The following is a 19,438-nucleotide window of genomic DNA, read 5'->3' on the forward strand; positions in this document are numbered from 1 at the left end:
GTTAGTCTTCGCGGAGAGGACAGCTCGTGAGTGGTATCAGAGGAGAGAGGGCAAAAGGGAGCCAGATATGAAGAGAGATAGGACGAGAGCAAGGGAGACATACACGGACAGAGAGAGAGAGGAGAGAGAGAGAGAGAGAGAGAGCAAAGAGAGAAAAGAGAGAGAGAGAGAGAGAGAGAGAGAGAGAGAGAGAGAGAGAGAGACAGAGAGAGAGAGAGAGAGAAAGAGAGAGAGGAGCCACGGTGGTCTCACAATTCTGTATCTACTGAGGAAAAATGGATTGTAATGAGACAGATGCCAGCTTAGAGATAAAGTACAGTTCGGGTTAACGTAGAAAACAGCAACAAGAGGGTAAATACACTGCAGGACAAACGGAGAGACAGCAACGAAGGGCCAGTGACGCACTGCACTCTGTTCACTTTCTGTAAGGCGTGTGGCAACAAGGAGCACAGCCATTCCCTCGCCAGATTCAACGTCTTGAGGTGAACTTCCGGAAGCCTCTCCACAGCTTCAAACAGATCAGAATACAACGTCCCTTCACCCTCTACGAAACAGCTCCCCGTCAGGTTGGAGGGACAAATGTGAACAGGCAGCATCTGGAAAAGACAACCCACACGAAACAACGAGAAAAAACTGCGCAGCAGCATAGACTGCTCCTTAAACACCCGTCTCAGCCCCTTTTGACAGCATTCCACGCGGTTCTTTCCAAGTGCTCTTGCTATTTTTTCTTATAGACCCCTTGTGACTCATCCCTATCCGCGTGCGTCCCCCTCTTTTTTCCCTCTCTCTTTCCCTGCCTCTGGCTTGCTCAGCGCTACTGTTTTCGTGCAGCTTTCCGAAAGGGTCGCTGCGCACTTACAATGTACTGCTGCTGCTGGTCGTGAGAAATTCCCGCCAACTTCTTGAGTGCAAAGAAAAGACTCAGCCACTGCGCGAGAAGGGGTTTGAGGTGGTCTTGATACCACACTGGCGAGAGCAGCAGCAGATGAGGAGTCTGCTGCAGTGCCCTCTGACGGATACCTTGTTGCAGCGCATGCCTAATAAGCCCCAGCAGCCTCCACATCTCCGCCGTTCCCGTGCAAGGAATTGTTGTTTGGCCGCTGCATGCGCAGGCAAGGCACAAAGAGACAACAGCCTCGCAACACGCTGTGCCAGCCTGTCGTCCGAGGTGCGAGCGAGCTCTTCGCTTCTTGCAGAAAAAGAGGTAGCAGCGAGTGGGCAGGCAGAGACAGTACCACGTTGAGAGGGGACTGCCGCCTGCTCGATGCAGCCTCCGGCCGTCGAGAGCTCTATTCAAACCACACACTGTCTCTAGCGCGTCTCGTCGCAGTTTCCCCAAGACCCCTGCTAGCCGCTTAGAGAGAACTCACCTCTGAAAATAAAAAAGGGGATCCAAAAGGAACCAGGGAAGCTGCCAGCGCATCCCTTCGTCATCCTCAAAAAGCCACTGCAAGGGCTGCTCGCATTGCCGAGCGGCGATAAGAGGGTCTGAGGCGTCATCGGGTGCTCCTGCTGCTGCCGTTGCTGCTGCCGTTGCTGCTGCTGCTGCCATGGCTGCCGTTGCCGCTGCTCCTGCTGCGTGTTTCGGCTGCTTCTGCGAAGGGGGGTGTGACGTCGCAGCTGGAAATGCGGAGAAGCCTTGGCGAGCAGTGAAGTCGAGGGGCTGCCTCTGTCCTAGAGGCCAGTGCAGTTCGCTTTTGAGCGGCTGCAGCACCTCGTCGACTTCGTCGATGATCAGAACGCCTGCCCTAAACAGCTCGAGGACGCGCAAGGCCATATCGAGCTCTCGTCTGCAGGAGCGCAGCTGTTGCTCCGTCATCGTGTGGGGGGAGGCACTTGGAAAGCCGTCCTCAAGCTCGCCGAGGGTGGTTCCTGAGCCTGCAGACACGCATTTTCGCAGGAGAGAGACTGTGAAGCAATGCACATGTAAGGCTGCTTTGATTTGTGCGCGCGTCTGCGCTACTGCGGCTGCCCTGTCTTTCGAGGGAGGGAGAGAGAGACGCAGCAAAGACAGGGGAAGAGCTGTGAAGGGGAGACAGAGAGAGAGAGGAGAGACGCAGCAAAGACAGGAGAAGAGCTGTCAAGGGGAGACAGAGAGAGAGAGAGAGACGCAGCAAAGACAGGAGAAGAGCTGTCAAGGGGAGACAGAGAGAGAGAGAGACGCAGCAAAGACAGGAGAAGAGCTGTCAAGGGGAGACAGAGAGAGAGAGAGAGACGCAGCAAGACCGCAAGAAGAGGCAGAGCAGGGTAAGCAGCAGCCACGACATCCGACAAGCGGATCGCTGGAAGCAAGCTGACCAGTCCTCGGCATTCTGAGAAACTTCGAGAGTTGAGACTGCAGTTTTTTGAGGTGGGAAGCACCAAGGCTCTCAGCTGCGAGAAAGCTCTGTGCAAGAGTTCCCTTGGTCGGGTTGGCTGCATTGGCAGCTTGCAGAAAGTGCATGAGTTGGAGAGCTTTGAGGAGAAAGGACTTGATGGCTGTCGGAGTGGTGATGACAATGCCTCTGCTGTCTCGCGTTTGCAGCAATTTCAAATACAGCGCGGCGGAGACAGCATCCGTGCGGGCAAACGACAGAACAAAGACTCCCTTCTGGAAGATTGCGCTGAAGCGTTCTCGCAGAGAGGCACGCGAGAAGTGCAGGAGGGCAGGGGGAACTACAGACACGACGAGGCGTTTTCCGTCGGCTAACAACAGGGCCAGTAGGGGCGAAACAACAGTAGTCTTGCCAGAGCCCATGATCATCTGATGGCAGAGCGATCGACCAGCATTCACACTGTCTCGGAACTGACGCAGCAGCGCTACCTGCGGCTGCCTCAGTAGAAGGCCATAGGCGAATTCGAAGACCAAGTAGCGAGGATCGTAGGAAGCTCCGGGAACGGTGCCTCGCTCAGGAGGCACTGCAGAGGGGGGCAATCCAGACTCCTCCAGCACTGCTGCGGCATCTCCTGGTGCAGCAACTACTGCCTGCATGTAGTGTCGCTCGCTGCTGATCTGCTCGGCAACGGACTGAGCCTTCATGTGCAGCGCGGGTATGGCCTGAGACAGCAGTTTCTGCATTTCAGAGCTCGTCGCGACGGACGGTGCTGCTGCGACTGCTCTTCCGCCACCTTCCAGATGCTGCTTCGGCTGACTGCCCTCTCTGGCCGCCACACGAGCGCGAGAAGAAAACGTCTTCAAAAGCTGCATCAGCTCAACTATTCCCTGGAGGCAGCGACAGATCTGAGACCGACGATTCACGGCCAGCATGACAGCGCCTACGAGGCTGAGGATGTCTCTGACCATCTCTGTGGCATACAGATACACGCGGCAGCCGCAGCAGCAGTGACGGCAGCACCAGAAAGGGCAGTAGAGACGGTAGTGGCTCTACCCGATTAGCGAGTAATGCGCTGTGCTATGCTGTGCTGCGCTTCACGGAACGTATCTAGCGTAGCGGCATGTAAATAGACGTCGGAGAGGCGAGGAGCAAGAAATGGAGCCGCTGCGACGCCGCTTCTTACTTGGGGTAAGGAAAGGGTTGAGGAGAAGGAGAACCTCTCCTGCATTAGCCGACATGGAAAGTGACACAAGAGAGTCGAAGGAAACAGTGGCCTCAGTTCCAGCAGCTCTCCCCAAAGCGTAAGCCCACTGCATGCATCGCACTCTCCAGCGCGAGAGATCATTCTTGTCTATTTCCTCTTGCTGTTTCAAGGCTGCTAAAAGCAACTCTTGCTGATCCTGGTGACTCTGCTGCCGGTGCTCAGCAGGAGCTGCCTCGTCGAGGCCCTTCACGTGCGTCGCTAGAGCCTGCAGCAGCCGAATGCCTCTTTCCACAAACTTGCCATCCCTCAAAAAGCACTGCAACAGTCGCTGCCGCAAGCCCGACAAGTCCGAGACTCGTGAGGAGAGGCACGAGGGAGAGAGCAGCAGATCTGCGATCTCCTCGCGCCGATATCCTGCGAGGCATAGCCTCTGAGACGCTTCCTGCTGCTGCGGAAACAGCGTAGAGGTAATGTGGACAGTCAACACGATAGAGGTCATGTGGAGAATCAACACGATAGAGGTCATGTGGAGAATCAACACGATAGAGGTCATGTGGACAGTCAACACGATACAGGTAATGTGCGACACAAACAGACAGGCCCCGAAGGCAGCAGCACGCCATGCTACTCCACAAGATGTTCACCAAAACAGCATCCCCAGCCAAGGCACCCGCAGATGGAAGTTTCGACTCGCAGCAGAAGGCCGTAGGAACGCGTAAAGCAGCTTACGGGCAAAACCACAGGCAACTGACCTGCTTAGCATGCGCCGCAACTTCGTGCTTGAGCCGCTGGATGGTATTTTTCCCAATTGCCGTTCCAGAAATAGGATGAAGGGAAAGGTCAAATGGAAGGGTGCCTTGCAGCCCCTCCTCATCGTCTCCTGCTGCATCAAAAGTCAGCAAGGGGCCCTCCGCGATTTCCTCCAGTGGTTTTCTCATGAGTGCCCGCAGCAACTCGCAGTCCACCACCACTTCTCTTGCCGCTGCTGCAGCTGCAGCACGCACTTCCTGCAGCTGCTCCGCCTGCGCCTGTTTGTTGCTGCTGCTGCTGCCGCTTGCATCAGCAGCAACAACTGCCTGTGCTGCGGCTGCCTCCATGACGTCTACATACTCTGCCCCGTCAAAAGGCAGCAGCAGACGAGCCTCGCACGCGAAGTCTGTGATCCTGGAAGACGTGAGGAAGCGCCGCGTCCAATGAGAGGAACCAAATACCTAAGATGGGCAAAAAGCAACAGACGAGACGGTGTTTTATGGATAAGAGAGAGAAAGAGACATTGCGCATGTGCTTTATGAATAAGAGAGAGAAAGAGACATCGCGGATGTGTTTTATGGATAAGAGAGAGAGAGACGTTGCGCATGTGCTTTATGGATAAGAGAGAGAAAGAGACGTTGCGCATGTGCTTTATGGATAAGAGAGAGAGAGAGACATCGCGCATGTGCTTTATGGATAAGAGAGAGAAAGAGACGTTGCGCATGTGTTTTATGGATAAGAGAGAGAGACATTGCGCATGTGCTTCATGGATAAGAGAGAGAGAGAGACATTGCGCATGTGCTTTATGGATAAGAGAGAGAGAGACATCGCGGATGTGCTTCATGGATAAGAGAGAGAAAGAGACATTGCGCATGTGCTTTATGAATAAGAGAGAGAAAGAGACATCGCGGATGTGTTTTATGGATAAGAGAGAGAGAGACGTTTCGCATGTGCTTTATGGATAAGAGCGAGAGAGACATTGCGCATGTGTTTTATGGATAAGAGAGAGAGAGACATTGCGCATGTGCTTTATGGATAAGAGAGAGAAAGAGACATTGCGCATGTGCTTTATGAATAAGGGAGAGAAAGAGACATTGCGCATGTGTTTTATGGATAAGAGAGAGAGAGACATTGCGCATGTGATTTATGGATAAGAGAGAGAAAGAGACATTGCGCATGTGCTTTATGGATAAGAGAGAGAAAGAGACATTGCGCATGTGTTTTACGGATAAGAGAGAGAGAGAAGGATCGAATTTTTTTGCGGAGAAACGATAGTGCGTGCAGTAGAGGGAGGTTAGGAGGCATATCGAGGAATTATTGACCAGTGCGAAAGCCGCAAGGCGCGCACAATTGTTGCGTGTTCACTCACAGCCGTCGAGTCTGGGATCGATCCCAGGAGACCTTCGGGGGCGACGGCTGGTAGCCGCAGCTGCGCTGTCTCTCGCAGCGTGAGTAGTGCCTGACTTATGTCTTTGAAGAAGTGCTGCAGGGGTTCTGGGGAGCGGAAAGCGAGGCCTAGGGGTAGCCTAGACTTTTTTTCTTCGTGCAGCTGAGGAAAGCTGCCGGTTAGATGTGGATTCGCAAGCAGCAGCCGCAGGATGGAGAGGAGACGGCCCTTGTTTCGAAGATCCCACGACGGAAGACACCGCAGCAGCAGGGCCCCCCACAGCCTGGGAGCCTCCCCGGGAGCTACTCTGAGGGGCAGCGCATCCGTGAGGAGCTCGTAGAGCAGCATGAAGTCGGAGATTTTGACGCCTCGATCGAGAGTCTTTCCGACGAATTCGAGGCCTTCCGCCCCTCTGAGGAGCTCCTCGTCTGGCCGCCTATAAACCATCGAGCCTCCGCAAGCGTCGGTGAGCGCTGAGAGGCAGGTGAGTGGCGTGAGCGCTGCGGAGGCGTCGCTTGCGTCAAAATCCTCGATATGCGGCCGCGAGGGGCACACAGTGCGCACAGCCTGCACGCCATCCAGCGAGAAGAGAAGGCGGAGACGAGATTCTTTTTCCTCGGAGCCGCTTCTGGCAGGGATCCCGATGAGAGGTTCCTCTTGGATTCGCGCAGCGCTTGGAGCGTCGGACGGGGGGGGGCCGTGCTGCTGCTGCAGCAAGGCTTCCACGATCGTCTGCCGGTTGGTGATTTCTGGCAGGGCCTGGTTAGCTGTGTTGCAAAGTCTGAGCAGCTCGAGCTCCTCTGCAAGAGGAAGACGACAGGCTGCGGAAACGAATCGCTGCCTCCTGACGTAGGCAAGAACATCCTGCATTAGCGGCCATGAGGTGTCTATGCGGAAGACCCTTCTGCCTGCTCCCGTCGCTGGTGTATCCAACATCAACCCCTCAGCAGATCTCTCAGATCCCCAAGACAGGCCTAAGAGGCTACCAAACCGTTTCTTCCACTGGCTGCCACGGTAACGACTGCTGCTACTGCTGCTGCTGCTGCTGCTGGTACTGCTACTGCTGATACTGCTGCCGTGCGGCTTGCTGCTGCCGTGGCTGCTTTCTCGCTGCTGCTGATGATGATCTTGGTGTTGTTGCACGTCCCCCGCAGCCTGGCCCCCCGTTGGTTGCGCTGTTAAACCCTGACGATTCGCCGCTAGCCACAAGCGAAGACGCGATGCTACAGCGTCGGGATGCGGATCGGAGTATCTACCCATCAGGCTGTTGATGTGCCTCCATATCTCGCCTTCCTCTCCTAGCCCTCTGACAGCCGCCGCACTCTCCTTGCCTCCGCTGCTACCGCTGCTGCTGCAGTGACTGCTGCCGCTGCTGCCATCCGTCTCCGAGAGAGACAAAGAGTCCGCCATGGAGCAGAAGGCCTCAAACTGCCGGCTAAGATACCGAAGCAGCAGCACATACAGTCCGGAGGCGACGGTTGGAATGAACAAGAAAGAACGAGACGCGTGAAGGCTACACAAATAGTGTCGAGACCCCGGAAACGCCGAAATCCAGCTGCTGTCGGACGGGTCAAAAACCACTTCGGGGGAAGCAATATCGAGCACCTGCACAGCACAGATCCACCGGCACACAACACAACGCACCCTCCAACGTGCGCATGCTCGAACTCCTGCTGTGCTGCAGGGCTTCGAGGCGCAAGAGCAAAAGCAAGAGCAAAAGCAAGAGGAAGAGCAAGAGCAAGAGGAGGAAGAAGAGCAAGAGGAAGAGGAAGAGGAAGAGGAAGAGGAAGAGGAAGAGCAAGAGGAAGAGGAAGAGGAAGAGGAAGAGGAAGAGGAAGAGGAAGAGCAAAAGCAAGAGGAAGAGGATGAGGAAGAGCAAAAGCAAGAGCAAGAGGAAGAGCAAAAGCAAGAGCAAAAACAAGAGGAAGAGCAAGAGGAGGAAGAAGAGCAAAAGCAAGAGGAAGAGCAAAAGCAAGAGCAAAAACAAGAGCAGAATGAAGAGCAAAAGCAAGAGGAAGAGGAAGAGCAAAAGCAAGAGCAAAAACAAGAGGAAGAGGAAGAGCAAAAGCAAGAGGAAAAGTAAATGCAGGAGGAAGGGCAAGAACAACAGCAGCAGCACGAAAGCCTTCAAAAGGTAAGGGAGGACAGAGCTTCTAAAGGCAATTTGAGTGCGCGTGATCAATCGCTCAGTAAGAGCCCCCGAAACGTGCAAGCCTCGAAAAAGGCAACCTCAGAAGCAAACCACGCAGGCACGTCTTTCAGCGGTCCGTCCCCACCGCAGCGCCAAGACTCACAACCTGCAGACGAAAGACAGCCTTCGTCAAGTTGCTGAAGCAGCACTCACCAAGTCCGTCTGCAGCAGCAGCCGTTCGTCGACTTCCCGCTGCCTCTCAGCGGCTGCCCAAGGGTTGAAAGCATTTACAGCAGCAGCAGCTGCTGCTGCTGCTGCAGCTCTAGGGGACGCGCTGGAGGAGCTGGCCTGGAGCTGCTGAGGCGTCAAGAGCACATCCCTTGCGAAGGGATTGCGCAGAACGCGTAGAGGCTTATTCGATGCGGCGATCAGGAGAAACAGCTCCCCCTCGTCATTGGATAGCAGCAGCGAGGGTTGGAGACCTTGCAGCACTCGCGAGGCTAACGAAGATCGTAAGATGTTTCCAGACGCTAGAAAGAGGCCGGCGTGCTGCTCACAGACGAATTTCACCTGGGGTGTCTGCTGCCCCTGCTGGGTAGAGGGCGTTACTCGCTGCGGCAGCCGCACGGCCTTGAAGGAGACGCCAAGCCTGCGGAGTTGACAGCGCAGCAAGACGCTCATAGCCGAATGTGGAGTCTCTCCCTGCCGGAGGGAGCGGCGACACAGAGTAGAGGCCTTCGATGGCTTGCATCTTACAGTGTGACCCTCCCGTAAGGGCGAGCAGCAAGGGACATGCACAGAAGCAGCAGAAGAAGCAGCAGAAGCAGCAGCAGAAGAAGCAGCGGAAGAAGCAGCAGAAGAAGCAGCACCAACAGCAGCAGAAGCAGCAGCAGAAGCAGCAGCAGAAGAAGCAGCAGAAGAAGCAACAGAAACAGTGAGAGGAGAGGCGAGGCCTCCCCCCGTTGGATGATATACCTGGGTAGCTCAATGGCGTCGACGTTGCCTTCATCGCAGCTTAAGGCTTCCACGTCTTGGGGCCCCTGCGGCATGCGCGCGCTTTGCGTCCACACGAGGATGTGGCTTAAGGCCTCTACCCTCAGGAGACTGTCTCTGAGGTGGCCTAGAGGCGACTGGTCAGGGGCCAGCATCAGGTTTACAAGCGTCTGCGCTGGAGCTGAAAGGTCTTCTTCTTCCTTCTCGAAACTCTTGGTGCTGCTGCCGGTAGCACTGTGAGGGAAGGCTCGCGTTCCTCCTGCTGCCGTTGCTGCTGCTGCTGTTTTGGGAGCTTCGTTGCGTGTCTTTAGAGGCACCCGGCGGATCACTGCACTCGCCTCTGCTGCCAGGCCAGGCCCCTCGGCCGTGTGGATGAGGTGTATGTACAGACGATAGGGAGTCAGCATGCGCTCCGCCGCACGGGCTCGCTGGTATCCGGTAAGTAGAGACAACTCGTCACAAACCCAAAATTCAAAGTCCTCCAGCAAACAGTAGGGCAGAAGACCCTGAGAAGCGTAAAAAACACATACATACATATATTTATATATATATATATTACAGCGATTGAAATCCACGTACATATATAGATATAGCTATATATATATGTGTATACCTACATAGAAATGTGCACCTCCATACATGGACACATACAGCCCTCACACAGCGACGCATGCATGCAAGTCGACATGTCTACAGTCCAGCAGGGGCAGCAATCGGTAGTCCAGCGTTTGGAAGGCAGCTGGAGGAGAGAAGCGCGATGCCTTCGAGAAGCCCGCGTGCGGTATCTCAGCTGTGGGAAGACTACTGTCCACAGGGGGGGAAAAGGCTGTAGAAGCTCTGCTGGTGCAGCCCGTTCCTGCTCACCCTGAGATGTCTTGAAGGCACAAAAACTTCTCGAGAGCCTCCTGTGCCCCTGCGTCGGGCAATTACGAGGGAGGAGCTGTAGAGGCCTTTGGCTTCCAGACCGGGAACGGCGTGCAAGGCCATGTCGCTCGCCACTGCTGCTGCTGTTGCGGCAACTGCTCCGCCTGCGCCCTCCTCCCCAGCGGCAGCAGCTGCTGCCGCTGCAGCAGCAGTTGCGATTTCCTCCTCCGAGGCTAAGCCGAGATCGGGAACTGCGTAGATCGATCCCGCGGCGAGCTCGGGGGCCTCTGAAGACGAGGCCCCTACGGGGGGGCCCAGCCGCTTCGTAGGCGAGCAATCAAAAGACGTCCTTAAACGAGAAGAGAAGCACAACTGCCGGAATACCTGGCGACCGCTTTCCACCAAATCAAACACGAATACACCTGGAGGACTCCGCACGAAAAGAACCTCCTTCAACACCAAAGGGGCCTTCTCGCTGCCAGCCTCTGCGGAAGCGGCTGCCCCGCCAGACACGGCAGCTGCAGCCGCAGCAGCGGCTGCAACTCCGCTGGTCAACAGAGCAGCTGAGGCATAGCAACGAGGACAGCAGCAATGCACACACTTTTGCACGCACATTCTGCACATACACACACATATGCACCTACCGAGAGAGAGAGAGAGAGAGAAAGGGAAAGAAAGATAGAAAAAGAGAGAAAAAAAGAGAGAGAAAAGGAGAGACACATATGCACCTACCGAGAGAGAGAGAGAGAAAGGGAAAGAAATAGAGAAAAAGAGAGAAAAAGAGAGAGAAATAGGGAAAAAGAGAGAGACAGACAGACAGAGTGGCAGCACCTCGCGCTGCAGGAAGTGCGTCTGCAACGTGTATGTGTTCATGGTGCTCTGAGAGAGACAGAAATTTCTGGAGAACGACAGTCCTAGAAAGGATCCTTACAAGCAACAGTTGGCCCTTCTGGTCGGCGAGCTGCCTGAGCCTCAAAAGCCTCAGCTAGCGCTTGAAACTCCACAGGACCAGCGGCCTCTACGGGGAGCCACTCCCTGAGATCGTTCGCCTCCATCCGAGATGCATCGGGCACCCACACGCAGAAGCGCATCATGCAGGTACAGCTGTCGAGGCTGCTGTTATGGCCACTATAGCTGCTCACGGCAGCTCCCTTCTCGCGAAGGACGGGAGAGCTCTCTTTCCCCTTCCCCACGGACCCCTGCACTGCAGGCAAAGACGCTGCCGCAGAGGGGGACGCTGCTGCTCCCGTGGCAGCTGCCACAGCAGCGGCTGCATGAGCTGCTTTGCGCGAGACGCCACGAGTCCAGTCTCCAAAGAGTTGCTGGGCAGCCTGAAGACCCCTGAGTCTTGGAGCACGCTGGATGTACACCTGCGATCCCACAAAGTGACTGCTGAAGAAGGCCTCGGCATGCGGAGCCACCCACGCCTCTTCGGCTTCAAAGCAGCTGCTGCTTCCCACACGATATTCACGGGGGAAGGCGCTCTGCAAGGCGTCACTCCCGGAGAAGAAGGCTGGACACGGAGACCAACGAACCTAAAAAACACATTGAAGAGACGCAAGAAAGCCACCCACCCCGCATCTGACCCGTTCAATTGAGACGATCCCCAATAGAGACGATCCCCAATAGAGACGATCCCCAATAGAGACGATCCCCGATGGAGACGATCCCCGATGAAGACGATCCCCGATAAAGACGATCCCTCCCTGCTCTGTTTGAAACGCCCACATGCCCTGCTCACTCAAGACCAGCCAATCAGGCGCGCAGCAGCAAGGTTGTGTCAGCAGCAGCTAGGCATATGCACAAACCTGCCAGCCTACCCCAAGCCTCCCCACACCGAACGTTTTCGCCAGCGCCACTGCGCCACTCGCGAGCCAGGCGGCTGGCTGACTGTCCCTCGCCTAGCGAGCAACCCTACTAGGGAAAACTCCTGGATAGCTAGCTAGCTAGCTAGCTAGTCGTGCAGCTTTCTTACAAGGTCGTGGTCGAGGCCAAGCAGTCGGACCCAAAGGCGCTCCTGCGTTTCCTCAACAACGGCCGTCTGGATCGGAGACATGTGGCTAACAACGCCAAAGAGACGCAAAAAGTCAGAAAAACTATTAACCCAGGCCCCCAGCAGCTGCATGTGATTTTGCCGCAGAGACAACTCGGCTGTCTGCAGGCGTCACAGCAACACAAGCAACCGCAGCACAGCAGGAGAAGACATGGGGGAAGCAGCCAGCTTGCAGCAGAGCAATTACTATGAGCAAGCACGCCCCCAAACGACTGCCACAACAAGCGCCTGAGGCGTGCAGCAGCACAGGCTGCTGCACCTTATGCCTCCCACGCGCAGTCACGCCAATCAGTCAGCACGCACTTGAAGATTTGCCTGAACCTCAGACTCCATAGCGAGGGAGGCTTTGAGAGCCGCCGCGTAAGTGGTGGCTTGCCCAGCTGCGGCTAGAGGGGGCGGTGCTTCTCCCCCCAGAAGCCGCATCGTGCTGCGCTTCATAGCTGCGTGCACTGCAACAACTGCGCCGCGCAGTAACCCCACCCCCCCCCCAGCCTTCTGTTGCTCCTGCTGCTGCTCATCGAGCTCCATGGATCCCCTAGAAGAGGCAGAAGCCTCCGCAGCTGCATCCTGGTGCAATCCGCTGCTGCCGCCCACTGCAGATGTCGCTGCTGCTGCAGGAATGTAACGCCCCGACACTCCAAGACCCCCTACGGCTCGCCATCTTCTGGTCCCAACCGCCTTTTCTGGAGTTGCTGCTGCGAGGGTTGATGACGATGATGATGCTGTTGTAGCAGCTGCCTTCGGGGAGGGGGCTGCCGGAAGAAGCGCAGCCGGCGCAGTCAGGGCAGGGCAGCTGCTGCTGTTGGAAATCGCTGTACTGCCTGCAACTCCAAGCGCATTAGCTGCCGCAGCACACGCCGCCAACGCAGCTGCCGCAGAGTCGTGCCCTTCAGCAGCTGCTGCTGCCGCTGCAGAGGCTGCTGCTGCTGCTGCAGCCCGTGCAGCGCTCATACGGCTGCCCGCGAAGGTAACTGCCTGAATAGCCGACTCCAGCACTCCTCCTGCTGCGTCTGCGTGGATGTCGAGCCACCGAATGAGCTTCAAGCGGTGCTGCTGCAGCAGCTGGAAGATCTCCGCGTCGGAAACACCCAGGGCCTCTCCAGCAGCCGCTGCGGCTCCTGCTGCTCCTGCTGCTGCTCCTCCTGCTGCTGCTGCTCCTGCAGCAGCACCCCCATCCCTTACTCCGGCTGCTGCTGGTCCGTCTGCTGCTGCTGCTGCCGGGGGCAGTCCGCTTCGCGTTGCTGCAGAAGCCGCGCTGCCGCTGTTGACGCCGCGCAAGCCTGCATGCTGCTGCAACAGGAGGGGACTTGTGAGGCTCCCTGCGAATGCGTGATGAGCGAAGAGAAAGAACATGGAAGAGACGATCTCGGAGACCGTTTTGCAGGTGAGATCCTCCCACAAAACATCTTTGGTGGTCAGCAACAAGTGTGCATGCAGCTTGCAGGCGGCAGAGAGGTCACAGCAGTCCAACGCCCCGTGCAACCATCCCCGCAGCAAAGGCACCACCTCCTCAGACACGCGACGGCTGAGGCGTTTTAAGTACTTCTGCAACACTTGGGCAGTCTCCGCACTGCACTCAAGACCTCTAATCGCTGCAGCGAATCCACATCCAGACACGCTGTCGCTGCGCAAGCCGCTGATTTCCGAGGAGGCCGTCACCCGCGTGCCGCCTCCCCTTGAGGACGGGTGCTCTTGCGGCTGCCAGTCCAGCGCATGCGCCTGCCCCTCCAACTCTAGGGGAACCGAGCAAGGCTTCCACCCGCGTTTCCAGAAGCTGCGGTGCCTAAGGAGAAACTTGAGGTAGCTGAGAATGTGTGTCGTGAGGCGCAGCACAAAGAGCAACGCTGCTGCTGGCGGGCCGCTGTGGGTGCCCGTGTTTTTCTCGAGACTCAAATCAAGCAAGGCTTCCAGCGCTGCGAGGACAGAGTGCGGCGAGAGAAGCAGTTCATTGAAGAGCAGTCCGACTGGCGTTGCCAGGCACCCGGGGGAGGGAGGTGGCGCGGTGTCGCAGCCGATTCCCGCGGCAGCAGCAGGCCCGCCTTTTGCTGCTGCAAGATCGTTGTGCTGGAAGTGCCAAGGCTCAAACAGCGCTGCAGCAAGAACCTGCTGCAGCACCGGGCAGCACAGACACTCGATCCTGGAGCCTTCCCCGAAGAACTGCAGCAGCAGGGGAATGCGCAAGTAAGGAGCTGTTAGAAACTGCAGCAGCAGCTCCGCATCGGCGGCTGGCAGCCGGCCTCCAAAGGAGGGAAGACACTTGATATGCAGCACGTCATCCTCCGATAAAGACACGTCGCTCGAAGCAGCAGTGGCAGCCGCGGCAGTAGGCAGCAGCCCCTGCAGCAGATTACTCGGATCCGCTAAGGAAAAGCGGCCGCGGCGGCTATCTCTGCCCGAAAACCAATCCGCAAAAAAGCGCTGAAGGGCTGTCCCCCTATGCCGCTTCTTTGCTTCTTTGCTGCTGCTGCTGCTAGGAGGGGATATATCCAGCTGCACACCCCCAAAGGCGGAAATGACGAGGTGTATAGACCCTCCCTTCTCCTCTTCCAAGCTGCAACGCACATACACACATACAACGCATTCACATATATATGTAAATACAAATACACACACATGCATGCATACACACACACACACATGTATACATACATACGCATGTATACATACACATGTATACATACACATATATACGTACACACGCATATACACATACATCCATATACACACATACATACACGGACGTAAGTAAAATCAGCTAGCCTTACCAGCGACGCCGCAAAGGCTGCTACTGCTACTGCTGCTGCTGCGTTTGATGTAAACAGCGAGCTGCCACAGAAGATAAGGTAGCGTCAGAGACAGGGCATGCAGAAGGGGACAAAAGCGCGTGCTTGCTTGTGGACGAAAGCTAAGACATTAGGGCAGCATCAGAGCGCTTCAAGACTACATATACATATACACATATATATAGGTAACTGTAGGCGGCAAGTAGGGATCAAGGAGCGAGCCGTCAAGGACCTACTCCCAGTGCAAGGCAGCATCTGAAGAAGTCCATCTCCGCGTTGAAGGAGCCTTGTCTGGAGGGCAGTCGCTAGTGAGGGCCTTTGCATAGCAGCAGATATCTCTGAAACAGCGCAACTCGGGCAGTAGCTCTAGCATGGCCTGGTGTACACCCGTAAACAGCCGTTCAGCATGGGGAGAACCCCTAGGGAACGCCAAGCGGAGGGCCAGACAATCCATGAAGAGGCAATCGCCAACTTCCAGCGAAAAACGCCCCCGTCCCCCCCCCCAGTTGAAGAGCAAGCGGTCAGGCCCAGCGAGGACTGCTGTGGAGTGCAAGTAGTCCAAAATCTGCAGCAGGAGAAGCAGCAGCAGAAGCAGCTGTCGTCGTGAGCGCGGAGGGGAGGCTCCAGAAAGAGCGCGCAGGAGGGAGGGAGGGAGGCGTGAAGAGGAGAGAAGTTGCGGCGAGAAAGAAGGACGACATCTTTCTACCTGCGTCCTTGCCGTGGCAGCGTCTGGATCAGCGAGAAGGATGAAAGCAGCCTCGGAGGTAAGGCCTTCCAGAGACACCCCGAAAGGACTACCTACGCCGACTTCCTGACCAGAGTAGATAAGGGATACTGGGGAGGGTGCGTCGGCTGCAAGCAGGCGTAAGACGCGGTCTGCCACGCAGCACATGGCAGCAGCTACCAGCAGCCGCTGCCCTTCAGTTGTGCGGCAGCTCCTAATAGAGAAGCAGCAGCAAACAAAGTGGCGAGCTGCTGACAGCAGCAGCCGCATGCACTCGATCTGCGTGCTGCGGGAGACAGTCGCGCTGCCCCAGAAGCACCGTGGGCTCTCGGGAGGCGCCGATAGAGGTAGCGGCAATGGCAGCACCTGCAGCAGGAAAGAGCAGCAAAAGGACGCGTGCAAGCCACTGCTCGCTCTGGAGAAAGCAAAAAGGCAGGCACCAAGGCAAGAAGGGGAGAGGCCACAGCACAGGGCAGCGAGGAGGAGAGAAACGGCATCTGCCAAGAAACGCGCAGGCACCCCTAGAAGGGGCAGAGAAAGGCAATCTCCACGTGAACAGCGGCGCACCGCTTTTTACCTCCTCCTCCTTTGTCTGTGAGGCCACTAGGCCTCCGCGCAGCACAGCCATGAGTGCCGGCAGAGCGTGCACGCAGGTTTCACGCGAGAGAAAGAACGAGAAAACGAAGGAGAAAACGAACGAAAAGACCAGACAAACAAGAAGCACCGCTGTGTGCGCAAGGCCAGGCATACGGCAGGCTGGTGGAGGTACCTTGAGGAAGAGATACGCCAGCATCTGGAATCGAAACTCGTAAGAATGATGCAAAGTGTCTCTCTGATTCTCTAGGAGGGCGCATGCGTCTACGGCGGAACGAAGGCGCAGGACGGCGTCCTCAACGGAAGCCACAGGAGCAGCAGCAGCCGCAATATCCACAGGCAGCAGCAGACGCTGAGGAGAGGCGGCGGAAACATTCTGCGCAGGCCCAATCTCGCGCACTCTGAAACTGCCAAAGAGTGGAAACTCTAAGCAGCCGCAAGGTGCTGCTCTTGATGCAGCGTCACGTGTGGCAGCAGCCGCTGCTGCAGTGCCACCCTCAGCAGCAGCGGCGGCAGGCGGAGGCGCTAAAAGGGCATTCGAGAAGACGGATGGATGAAGACTGCAAGAACCCTTCCCGAAGCCCCTCGTGTTTAGGGAGGAATGAGTCCTCTGAAGAGAAAGGAGGTTCGCATCCGTCTCTTGAAAGCGCTGGAAGTGATGAGGCTGCAAGGCCTCTCCCCCCTGCGGAGCGTCAGCCTGCAGCCAGGCACGTAAGCTCGCCTTGAGCGCGAGCTGTCTCCTTGCGGCTTCCAGGAGCAAACTGCTGCTGCGCGACAGCGCGTAGGCTGCGCTGCCGTTCGGAGGAAGCTTCGAGAGATGAGACGAGAAGAGGCAGCAAACAGCCCACTGCAACAACACGTGGCAGTTGAAGGCTTCACTCGCTGACAGCCCTTGAGCTCTGCAGCGGGAGACCATAGCGCAGTATGGAAGCAGAGAGTTGACAGTCCACAGGGGGCCGCTATATACACACATATACATATATAGCAGGGGAGCATGGAGGCAGAAGTGGGCTTTTTGCGCGTGCTAGCATGCAGGAGCAGTGCCACTGCGAAGCCCACGCGGCTAGGAACTGCTGGCTGCAGCTGAAAGCGAACTGCGTGCAAAGCCTGCCAACACTTTGGGCTGCGTGTGTGTGTGGAGAACGCCAGAGGTCGCAAGGCGCTCAGAAGGAATGAGTGAAGGGAAGACTGGAGGGCAACAACAGGGGCGCAGGAAGGAGCAAACAAGTGGGCGAAAGCGCAGCCGCGAGGAGCGCAGAAGTCGCAGTAAGCGGAAGAAAACTCCGCACCAAGACACACAGGAGGGGGCATATACGCGAAGAGGAGAGTCACACCAACTGCAGCAGGGAAGGGAGTAATGCAGTGCAGCCTAACCGCAGCAAGAAATGCAGCGCAGCCTCTGCCGCTGTAACAGCACTTCCAGACTCTCTAGGAGAGGGCGCAGGCAGCCAGAAGCCTCCGAGCGTCGATGGTCTTGCTGCAGCCAGTGCGCGAGGCTGCGCCTCCTCCTGATGCGTGGAGGCAGCCAAACTGACGATGCCCCTGTGCCGTCCCGAAGCGTCTCCTGCTGTTGCTGCAGCGCGTGTCGCTGCAGCGCCCTTGTAGAGAAGAGGATTTACACCTCGAGGACAGGGAGGAGCTCCTTCTGCAGGTTCTAACAGCCAGTTGTGCAGCAGAGGCTTGCAATTGAGGTGTGGCAGCACTGCGGTGTACAGCGAGTGCAGGTTTGTGCGTGCGGGACGCAGCAACAGCCGCAAGGCGAAGAACCAGAAGGAAGAATGCAGCAAATGGTCGGGCAGCACGTCTTCCAACACCAACAGCGCGTCTCGCAGTACACAGCCTGAGCGCAAAAACAGAGACAGCCCTATTTCGAGGAGTGCCTGCAGGTGTTGTTGCTGCCGCTGCTGCGTCGGAGCTTCTTGCTGCAGGTATGGATGGCATCTGAAGGCCGCTCGCCTTGCTTTTCTGCGCATGCGCTGGAGACAGAGACAGCTTTTAGGGCGCAAACGTTTTCCCCGTGAATTCTACCTGGAGACGGGCACTTCTCGATTGCATAGGCGTGGTACTCTGAGCCATAGCCCGAAGAGTTGATGAGCGCAACTGTAAATCTCCGCCTGCTGTGCAGCTGCCCGTCCATGTAGTTGCCCGTTCCGCCTTCCACAAAGGCATCTGCTGCTGCAACGGCAGCAGAGCCAGCTGCTGCTGCAGCGCTGCCTTCAGGGTGTCGGTACACCACAAACAAAAAGTGAACAGGAGGCATTTCGTCATCCAGACGAACGCCTCCTGGAATGAACGCAAAGCCACCAGGACCTAGAGCCTTCAGCCTGAGCATAATGCAAACCTTCAGATGGACTTGAGGAGCGCTCAGGCGCGCAGCAGTGCCAGGAGACACGGAAAAGCGAACCCCCCAGACAGCATCACTCTGTCGGAGTTTACAGCCTACGGTGACAGCCAGCCCTTCTTACAGGGAACACGACCTTAGGAACGAGAGCTGGTCTACTGTTAGGTGGCCTCAAATTTACTTTGAAGTAATCTCCGTAAGAAACCCTATGAGACGTTGAGGACTGGGCAACTCCTCTGCCTCCAAGTCTTGCAGCCTTAGCCACAACCCAGCGTCCGCTTCCCTCAAGCAAGAAAAACATTCTTCGAGAACTCCCCTTACGCGGGGAGAGAGCATTGGGGGGGGAGGCTGAGGGGGCCCTCCTCCTGCAGGCCCAGGGTCCTTGACTGCGTCACCTCCATTCTCTAAGAGCAACCCCACCAACTTCTGGATGAACTTAAGCGCCCTTGGTATGCTGCTAGCGGCACTGCTGCTGCAGGGTAGCGCTGAAGGAGCGAATCCCAATTGCTGCTGCAGAGCAAAAGCCGCAGCTTCAGGCCACTGCCACGGAGGGGGGCCCCCCGGGATAGGGGCCCCTCCTTTGCCGGAGGCAGGCGGGGGGGGGGGCTGGGTAGCGACGTCCCCCATGGACATATTCCTGTTCGAAGGAATATGCTTCTGTCCACATGGGGCACCACGGGACCCCTAAAGCCCTTAAGAAGAAGATCGAGATCCCTAGTTGGAGGGTTCCCGCCGACCAGCGCAGTTGCAGCAGCTACAGAAGCAGCAGCAGCCGCAGACGAATCAGTTGAACGCAAGACAGCATTTCACATAAAAGCAGGGGAAGATCACTTGTCGCTGCCGCTGCAGCTATTACTGCAACGCAGCCGACTTGCAGGTTCAGTATCAGGGGGCCCCCAAGAACCACTGTCGTCACTGGCCATGGGGCCCCTGGCCCCTCTGTGAACCAATGAATGGGAAAGGGAGAAGCTTAAAAACACTCATTTAGGACGGAATGCGCTGGGTGTGATCCCTAAGGGTCCTGTCTTGCTGCTGCTGCGGCCGTCCTGCACCCCAGCCCTGTGCTACAGCAGCAGCTGCTGCGGCTTTTCATGTGCCTGCTGCAGCTGTTGCAGAAGGGCCGCTGCTGTCCATTCTGCCTAGAATACAGGTGCTAAAGTGTACATATAGAGAATGAATATGTTTTCCCGCGAAGTCCACCTCCCTGAGACTCCTTATGAGAGGGCCCCCAGCCCACTACGTCTCCTGCCCCAGCGCTTGTTGGCATTGCTGCTGCTTTTGCTGCTATTAGCACCAGTG

At 56.7% G+C, this 19,438-nt stretch overlaps 1 protein-coding gene across 1 annotated transcript; it reads right to left on the bottom strand.

Moving 5' to 3' along the window:
* Window positions 1–405: 405 nt before the first annotated feature.
* LOC34623500 lies at window positions 406–19,437 on the bottom strand (the record flags this gene model as incomplete). The annotated part of the gene is made up of 14 exons (XM_026337950.1): window positions 406–508; window positions 819–1,100; window positions 1,371–1,878; window positions 2,299–3,285; window positions 3,499–3,967; window positions 4,272–4,730; window positions 5,639–7,261; window positions 8,001–8,436; window positions 8,763–9,286; window positions 9,645–10,244; window positions 10,580–11,179; window positions 11,620–11,799; window positions 12,001–13,315; window positions 19,397–19,437. Coding segments are annotated over 14 exons (8,127 nt in total), but the record flags the coding sequence as incomplete, so codon positions are not given.
* Window position 19,438: the final 1 nt, after the last annotated feature.

The sequence above is a fragment of the Cyclospora cayetanensis genome, unplaced genomic scaffold, assembly GCF_002999335.1.
Source record: "Cyclospora cayetanensis isolate NF1_C8 unplaced genomic scaffold, CcayRef3 CcayRef3_contig_215, whole genome shotgun sequence".
Classification (NCBI taxonomy): Eukaryota; Apicomplexa; class Conoidasida; order Eucoccidiorida; family Eimeriidae; genus Cyclospora; species Cyclospora cayetanensis.